Consider the following 9,036-nt stretch of genomic DNA (forward strand, 5'->3'; position numbering starts at 1 on the left):
NTTTTTTTTTTTTTTTTTTTTTTTTTTTTTTTTTTTTTTTTTTTTTTTTTTTTTGTCAACAAAATATCAGCTCAAACCAGCCAATGGGGAGGAAAATTGTGTACACGCTTCGCGTGCCAAGGAGTCCACACTAAAAATGTTTATGTGGAATAGTTAATATTAATTAGTGGAAAGCAAATAAAAATGTTTCGAGAGAAGAAGATTAATAAAAGACAGGTTATTCTTTATTAAGATGATAGGGAAGTAGAGGGCATGTACAATCTAGAGATCGACAGCCTTTTACGACACATGCACACACACATACCAGAAGTACAAATTCTTCAAAGAGGCTAGCATTATTTTTGTCACATACACGACAATTAGAACAGTCTAGGCTGTTACAAGTGTGGCTTTAGAGCTCTTGGTGCAGAAAGTAGAACATGCCTTAGCACATTGTTCAAGGGCTCCTTTCACAATCTCACTTGCATCTAGTCACCAAAACAAACATTAGAATGGATTAATGTTTCTTGTCCATTATCCTTACGAGATAATAATAAAAATGAATTGGGGAGTTCGCTTTACCAGAGTTTTTGAGAGTGTTCATGGCACCACAAACAGAAGTTTCACAACCTAACTTGCAGTACTCATTAACAACATCACCTGAGTCAAGAAAAAAAAAAAAATATATATATATATATATATGCATCAAAAATAAAACCTTGATCGATCTTTTAACAAATAATATCAAAGACATGTTCCCATTTACCTGAGTTTTCCAGAATGTCGTTTTCCCAGCCAGGAGGGCATGTATCAGATTCTTGACATCCACTCAGTGAAACACACCTTTTCCTGGACTGTTTGAGACGACATATATTATAAACATTTCTAGCTTTGGTGGACGGGCAGCAGCTCCTTGCTTCTACTTGAATTTGTGCCATGAGCAGACTCATTATGAGCAAACTGAAAATCATAGTTTTTCCTTTCATCTTTTTTGAATGGTTACTTGTTTTGATCACAAGATGTTTATACGTATAAAGAAAACACTTATAAGCTTGTTTACTTGTATTGATGAAGTGGTCTTGATACCAGACTTGCTTAAATACTGGGAAACATTGTGACGAGAATTTAGTTAGTTAGGACATGAGAAAAGGAAAAAGTCAAGTAGTTACAAACGTGATTTTTGTGTTTCTTCGTTTCAACCAACTTGTCTCTAACCTTTTAACGTTTGATTGAAGCTCATAGTTCTGATTTTCTTTAAATTTTTATTTTGCTAGCCGATCAAAATGAAATCGTAGGCTAGAAATTGTTTGGGTCTTGGCCCAAAATAGTTTGTTACTAAAACAGTTGCGTGAACCAAAAGAGTAAATCTGGTTAAAGACTCACCTGGATTAAATCCGGTTTTCAGATTTATAAATATTTCGTCGATAAACCATAATCGGTTGTGTTTTTGCCGGATTTGTTTTAGTTGTGGGAAATTTTGGTTATCAAATCAAACCAAGAATTTCCCAAATTTTAATTTCCTTGGCTATTTTTGATTGATTAGTTATTTTTGGATGTGACTAATATATCTATCAAAATTGAGCATTTGTAATTTTGTATCTTTTAACAAACTGTAAGTACAATATTTGGTATGCAATCAGACTGCATACTTGCATATTATTTGAATTATCAAACGTTGGATTTTTTTTTTACCACATATTTTGCAATCCTTTCCTACATTAACATATAAATGGTGTTAATAGAAATAATACAACTTAAGTAGAATATTTGAGATTCTAACCTCAAAATGTTGGCGGATGATAAGCTCAAATTAATTTTTGGAGTTACTCTCTTAAACAAGAGATCACTGTAGTACTTAAGGGCCGAATCTACAGAGACTCAAGATCAAACACAATAGATTATAGAGTTTTGTTATTAGGCTAAACAAGTTAATTTAATTATTGAAAAAGCAATCAAATATTCAAATAAAAGTGTTGTTAAATCAGAAAATCAAAAGGTTAAGCCTTGAAAATTTCTCAGGAAATTATGAAATATTAAATCAGTAAATTAATTAAGGTTCAAGCAATTTAAAATCAGATCTAGAACTCTAAACACAATTTGTAAAATAAACCAGTTCTCACTGCAAATATTATCTAAATTTAAAACCAGAAAATCCAAATATCTTTGTAAAATTCTAGGTTAAAAATCAGCTTTAAATTCAGGTTTAAATAAGTTCACAAAATTACTAAATCAAATCTCTTTGTAAAAAGTAATTTTGCTCATCAAAGGTTTTAATCAGGAAAACAATTCTATTCTCATATCAATTTATTTCCCTATGATAATATTTCTAGGTGATCAATCAAGAATTATTGTGAAGAACAACCAAGGATGAAGATCATAAAAGATTAAGAACCCTAAAAATAACAGATCTAATAAGTCATAAAAACCCTGTGAAAAACCCTAAACCTAACAAGCAAATTACTCAGATATGTTTAACCAAGAACAAGACATAATTATGAATAACATGCAATAGATATTAAAAGTAAAAAGAAGGAGTTTATGAATTTTTCTCTCGAAGGAGTTCATATCTCTCTCCCAAAAGCCTTCAATATCTCTCTCAAAAATCTACTTAGAAAAGAACTTGCTAGAATAAAACTTAAGGGTTTCTAAACTCAAAAACAATATATATATATGTATCCTAAAACACGTCAGGGACTAATCTTGCAATTATGGAAAAATTTGGGCAACTTTTGTAAATCTTCCAAAACTTGGCTTCTATCTCGGCTAAACGGGGTGTCGATCAATGCTAAGGCAGTGTCGATCGACACCATATCTTTAAATCGATTCCAAGTTGATTTTCTCCGGATTAATGCTCCAAAATGATCCAAATTGCTCCATTTCGCTCCATCCGTGCCAAAATCCTAGAAAACCTATAAAGACACAAAAACAACATAGAAAACAAATCTAAAGACTAAAAAAGCACACTTATATCATGGTTAAAATCGTAAAAACTATGATATATCAACTCCCCCAGACTTAGCCTTTGCTTGCCCTCAAGCAAAACAGAAACTTAGACTTGTGAAAGAGGTTTGAAAACACAGAAACTCATTTTCTTTCTAAGGTAAAGCCTTGATCATTCAAACCATAATTCATATGCTTAGCAGACAAATCCAAATTGAACCACCATGTACTTCTCCGTTAATATTAGTAGCATCCCAAATTCAAACCAAATTCCACTACTTCCTCCATTAAGCCTTCATCGGTGGGTCTCATCAATTTGATAAATGTCAAGAACCTTCTAGACTCATTCCTATTCTATACCATAACAAGCAAGATATAACTTGTACAACATGTGGTACTCTTTCTCTCCCACAGACTTATTCTATTCTTATCTTCCTTTGAGCTTTGCTTTGCTGTTTTTTTTTTACTATCCTTTTTTTCTCAAAGTTGTAGGCGAATAATGGGGTCATCGGTAATTTACCTACCCCTCGCTTTCAAGCTTTGTGTGATCATTTGTCTCAAGAGTAGAATAATGAGGTCACAGATAATTTACCTACTTCTCTAAAATGATCAAAATCATCTCATATTGTATTCACTTTTTTTTTTTTAAAAAAAACAAAGCTCTCAGAAAATCTTTTTTTTTTTACTTGAATAAGGTTGAATAAGGGAGAGGAGTACCATTTTCTTCTGAAATCTTACTTGTCAGGTATGAACAATGAGTCAAGCTCTATGAACATCAATCTCCTTGATAAGGTAAAAAGAACAGTTCAAAAGTTACCTCAGGCTTTTATGGGTTCTGTTGGAAATTTGGACGTCTCTGGTTTACTGGTCAGCCATTGGATTTTTCATTAGTCGGATTTGTGGATTCAATCTGCAACATTAATCAACCAAGACAATACACTAAAAAGAAAAATCATAGTTTCCAACAAAATTTTGAAAAATTTGACTCAATAAAACAAAAATACGGCTTTGACACACTAAACACAAAAACTATGTTAGCAGTTAGTACTAACCTCCTCCAGACTTACACGACACTGTCCCCAGTGTTTTCAAGCAAGGGAAAGGCAAAAAGAAAAATAAACAAAAATGAATGAGTATTAAAAGTATGAACCAAAATCGGATTAACTCATATGTGAATGGTGTCGATCGACACCCTCTGCATCTGCAGTGTGTTACGTCCAGAAATCCCAATGTTAGTTGCTGTTAATTTGTGTCCCTCTCGATCCTTGGATGGTAGCACTGCTAAGAATCACTCAAACACAAGATTAAACGCAACATGATAGATGGAGGTTCATAATTCAACACTAATTCAAACTGACTCAAAGCAAAAATAAAAAAATGATTTAAAGTAGAAAAGAAAAACCTAAGAGTGGGTTGCCTCTCACTAAGCGCTTGTTTTCAGTCATTAGCTTGACTGTGTTTAAGCTCAAGCTTCCGGTGGATTGGAAAGTGGCAGTGAATGCTGCCGAAAGGAATGTCTCATCATCCAAGGTGGTGTATAAGCTTTAGGTATATGAGGTCTGCCAAGGATGTGAGGAACAAGACCAGGGCGGAATTTAGGGACGGGTCTTCTTTTATGTCCTGCAAAATCATCAATAGAAGAAACAAGCCCTCTACGATAATCTCGTGGCTTGGTTAACTGCAAAACAGTTTTTGTATCTTTGAAGGTCTTATTGATACTGACATATAATTTCGTTTTAATTATAAAATCTAAATCCTAATTCTCATTTATAAACCCAAATCGATATATAACCTCGTTTAATTGTAAAATCTAAACCAAGACAATATTTAACTTTCTTTAAATAAAAGTATACAAAATTTGTTTCCATAATTAGTTTTTGCTTTTTAATTTAATTTTGATTTATTTTTTATATAAAATATTAGATAGATCATTCTGATTGGTTGAGAGGGAAAGGGCTGAATACAAAGGTTCACCCCTAGGGTTGAACCTAAGTATTTTTCATTGATTAATGAAAGGTGTTTTACGTATAAGGAAAAAACTTAGTGGTCACTAGAGGTGTCAAGCGGGCTCTATGTCCGCGGACCTAGACCAAATAGTACCTTAGCGGGACGGGCATGAACACTAAATATTAAGCCCGTTAAAAAGCAGGTCTTGCTTGCCTAGCCCAAACGAATTGCAGGTTTTAGCGGGTTATATCCGCGGGTTGGCGGATCAGCCCGCGGTCTTCAAATATTAAATAAAAAATAATTTTATAATATAGATACATAATTATTTTTATATAATTTTAAATATATATCTTTTAAAAATATGTGATAACACAAATAATTTAATGTAAAAAATGAAAAAATTTATAAAAAAATTAATATAAACATTGATTTTATTTAAAGTTGTTTTTTAAAATTATTATTTATTACTTTTAATTTATTTTAATATATTTTTATTAATTTTATTTTATTTTTAATATATAATTTTGACTTGCGAACTAGCCCGCTAATTCGTTGGGCTTAGTAAAACAGGTTTGAACATAACTTTTATATTCGTGGGTTTAGCAGACCGGTCCGTTACGGTTCAAAAAATAGAAATTGCCAGCTACGGACAGCTCAGATGGACGCAGGCCGAACGGTTTGACACTTACTGGTCATGAGAATTGTGAGCAGGCGGGCCCTTAATTATTTTGTTTCCTAAAGCAAAACAAAAAAAATAATTTAATGGAAAAGACATTATCAAGCTTCGTATCCGCTACCTTAAAGCTAAATAGGAGAGCTTTTCTTGAAATCCTCAACTGCTAAACTACAAGCGAATACAGTTCCTTGCAAATTTTAATTAATTGTAATGCGTAAAGTGATATGGCTAAGACTTTAGTCGTCAAATTCAGCGGATGATGCTACTACGGCTACTACTTCTACTTATCGGGTTGAGAAGTTAGGTCTACGGATGTTCCCTCTCTACTAGTAAACTGGTCAAAGTGATCAAAATCATATACTAACTATTTATAAAGCCTCAGACTCATCTAAGGCCAAAAAGAACGGATCGAGATAATTACCCGCTTGTATGTTTTTAATTTCTATAAATAAAATAAAATTGTCCTTTCTAGCGCTTTATTATGATTATGAACGGTCGGGAATTGTAATGAGCCTGCTGACAAGAACTTTAAGAAAAATACAACATAAATTTAAGAGTGAATGAAAATACTACTTATGAAAATTAACTTTTCCAAATGTATTAGCAGCAAATTTATTGATTTTACGAGGATTTGCTATTTTTTGAATAAACAATAAATCTCTTATTGATATAAACCAAATATTGAAAGATGTTTTGCCAAATAAAAACGAATAATCAAAGGACTACTCTCAATAGTCAATACTCAATACATATTAAACGACTAATTACCACTAGACTAAACATATAATTTTGCAAACATGGTTTTTAGATTATGTTTATATTGTTTGGCCTAAAGCAAGTGTTTTACTTCACTTATGGACGGGCGAGACTTGGTTATGTGCATTAATTAATCTTATACTTTTGTTGGACAGCAACGATTGGAATTTCCGGGTCCAATTTAGTAATCATGTTGCAACATATCATGTTGCAACACTATGTGGCGGAGTAGGTCTCAAGAAAATTGTTCATTGTTAATGTGGTAGGTTATATACCATATTATGATTCATATATCATGATTCACATTCAAAAGGAATCCCATGTATAGAGGTATATAACCAACCACATTAACAATTTTCCCAAGAATTAGACTCTCTACTGTATAGACGAATATTTCTTAATTACAATTTTTATTGGTTATTACATCAATGATTTTTTTAAAATATTCCTTAACTAGTTGATAAATTATATCAAACTTATCAGAAATTATTAACAAAATCATTGACTATGTTGAGAAAATTTAAAATATCAGTTTCATAAATCCTCATTAGTGACTACTAACTTCTATCAAAATATGGCTCATAAAATCAGTTCCTTAGCAGATGCATACACAACTAGTGAAATTGATGAAACAATATAAGAACATCTAATAATTCAAATTAAAAAAAGCTTGACCATGAAGTCTAAGAAGCTCTAAACATAAAGACCTTATTTCCTAGAGGTCCTTTCTTATGCCAATGCTTCTCAACTGAATATAAGCCTGCATATATATATATATATATATATATATATTCTTTTTCACCTTGGTTCTTCGAACCAATGATCATTCCCACATGTCTTTGTGCTCTCATGCTGTTAGCTAAAGCAAGATTACTTTTTTTTTTTTTCATTTTCTGGTCTTCTGCTGCTTTCAAATTCTTTTTCTTCAAATAGTCACATTCACCACAGTAAATCACAAGATCAGAACTGCATGTATCGTTGGAGGCAACACCCTCTGAAATGACAATACTTGTAGCTATGTACAAGCCATCCACGTTCATATAATCAATTCCTTTGATAAGCTCAAATTTACCCTAGAACTACTCTCTCAAATTAAGAAATTATTGTGGTATTTAGGAATCAAATCCACAAGGAGCCTAGACTCACCCAATAGATTATTAGCCATTTAATTATATATGCTAAACCAAATAATTTGTATTAAAATAAAAAGAGCAAGAAAAGCAATAAAAAACAAGAGTGAATTCAATAAGAGAGAAGATATATTCAGGAAAATTCTCAGAAAATTCAGAAAATCAAATTAAACAATTGTTAGGATTTATTAAGAACAATTCTAGAACTCAAATCACAATGGTAAAATTAACCAGCTGTCGCTGCGAAAATTTTCTAATTCTAAAAACTAAAATTCCAAATCTCTTTGTAAATCCTAATGATTAAACTAGCATTAAATTCAAGTTTGATAAGTTCACAAAATCTCTAAACCAAATCTCTTTGTAAATAGGAATTTTGCTCATCTAAGATTATTTCAAGAAATCAATAACACTCTCATGTCGCAATTCAATTGTTGTTAGAATGATGTGTCACTCACACCAAGGTGGCATCGATCGATACATACATCAATTTTGGTCTCCGAGTTTGTTTCCTCGGTATAACTTCTACAAATAAGTCCAAGGCGTACTTAAACCTGCAAAGATTTAAAAAGACTCCAAAAACACCTAAAAAAACTCTATAAATAATATTTTTATCATGGCTAAAAATACCTAAAAACCATGATATATCATTTCCCCCATATTTAGCTTTTGCTTGCCCTTAATCAAATCAAAAACTTAATACGTGGAAAAGGTTTGAAAATACGAAAATTCTTTTTCTTTTAAATAATGCTAACAAGAATTTTAAGAAAAATACGACATAAATTTAAGAGTGAATGAAAATACTACTTATGAAAATTAACTCTTCCAAATGTATTAGCAGCAAATTTATTGATTTTACGAGGATTTGCTATTTTTTGAATAAACAACAAATCTCTTATTTATATAAACCAAATATTGAAAGATGTTTTGCCAAATAAAAAAGAATAATCAAACGACTACTCTCAATAGTCAATACTTAATACATATTAAACGACTATTTACCACTAGACTAAACATATAATTTTGCAACACATGGTCTTTCGATTATGTTTATATTGTGTGGCCTAAAGCAAATGTTTTACTTCCCTTATGGACCGGCGAGACTTGGTTATGTGCATTAATTAATCTTTTACTTTTGTTGGACAGCAACTATTGGAATTTCCGGGTCCAATTTAGTAATCATGTTGTAACATTGTGTGGTGGAGTAGGGCTCAAGAAAACTGTTCATTGTTAATGTGGTAGGTTATATACCATATCATGATTCACATTCAAATGGAATCCCATGTATAGAGTGTAAGAATAATGAGAAGGATGATTCATATTGATCGATGAAGACAAGTATTTATACAGGATGTCTAAGTGTAATAAAGACAAATATACAACTTTACGTAGGAGGAAGATTGATATCAAATCACGACATTGGGATTGATACGTGATCATTGTGATTGATACGTGATTGATACGTGATCAATATGATTGATTCTCTATACGCCCCCTAAGATGGAGGGGCTTGACGTAACTCCAATCTTGCGGAGGAATGTAGTGAATGGAATACGGGAAAGTGGTTTGGTTAGAGCATCAGCCAGTTGGTCCTTAGTAGTGACATGAACC

At 32.0% G+C, this 9,036-nt stretch overlaps 1 protein-coding gene across 1 annotated transcript; it reads right to left on the bottom strand.

Moving 5' to 3' along the window:
* Positions 203–1,055, bottom strand: LOC104700944 (thionin-2.1-like). The gene is made up of 3 exons (XM_010416555.2): positions 746–1,055; positions 562–639; positions 203–467 (listed from the first exon to the last, which is right to left on the bottom strand). Exons 1-3 carry the CDS (start codon positions 963–965, stop codon positions 370–372), a joined length of 396 nt encoding a protein of 131 aa, XP_010414857.1. The 5' UTR covers positions 966–1,055; the 3' UTR covers positions 203–369.

The sequence above is a fragment of the Camelina sativa genome, chromosome 7 (genome assembly GCF_000633955.1).
Source record: "Camelina sativa cultivar DH55 chromosome 7, Cs, whole genome shotgun sequence".
NCBI classification, from domain to species: domain Eukaryota; kingdom Viridiplantae; phylum Streptophyta; class Magnoliopsida; order Brassicales; family Brassicaceae; genus Camelina; species Camelina sativa.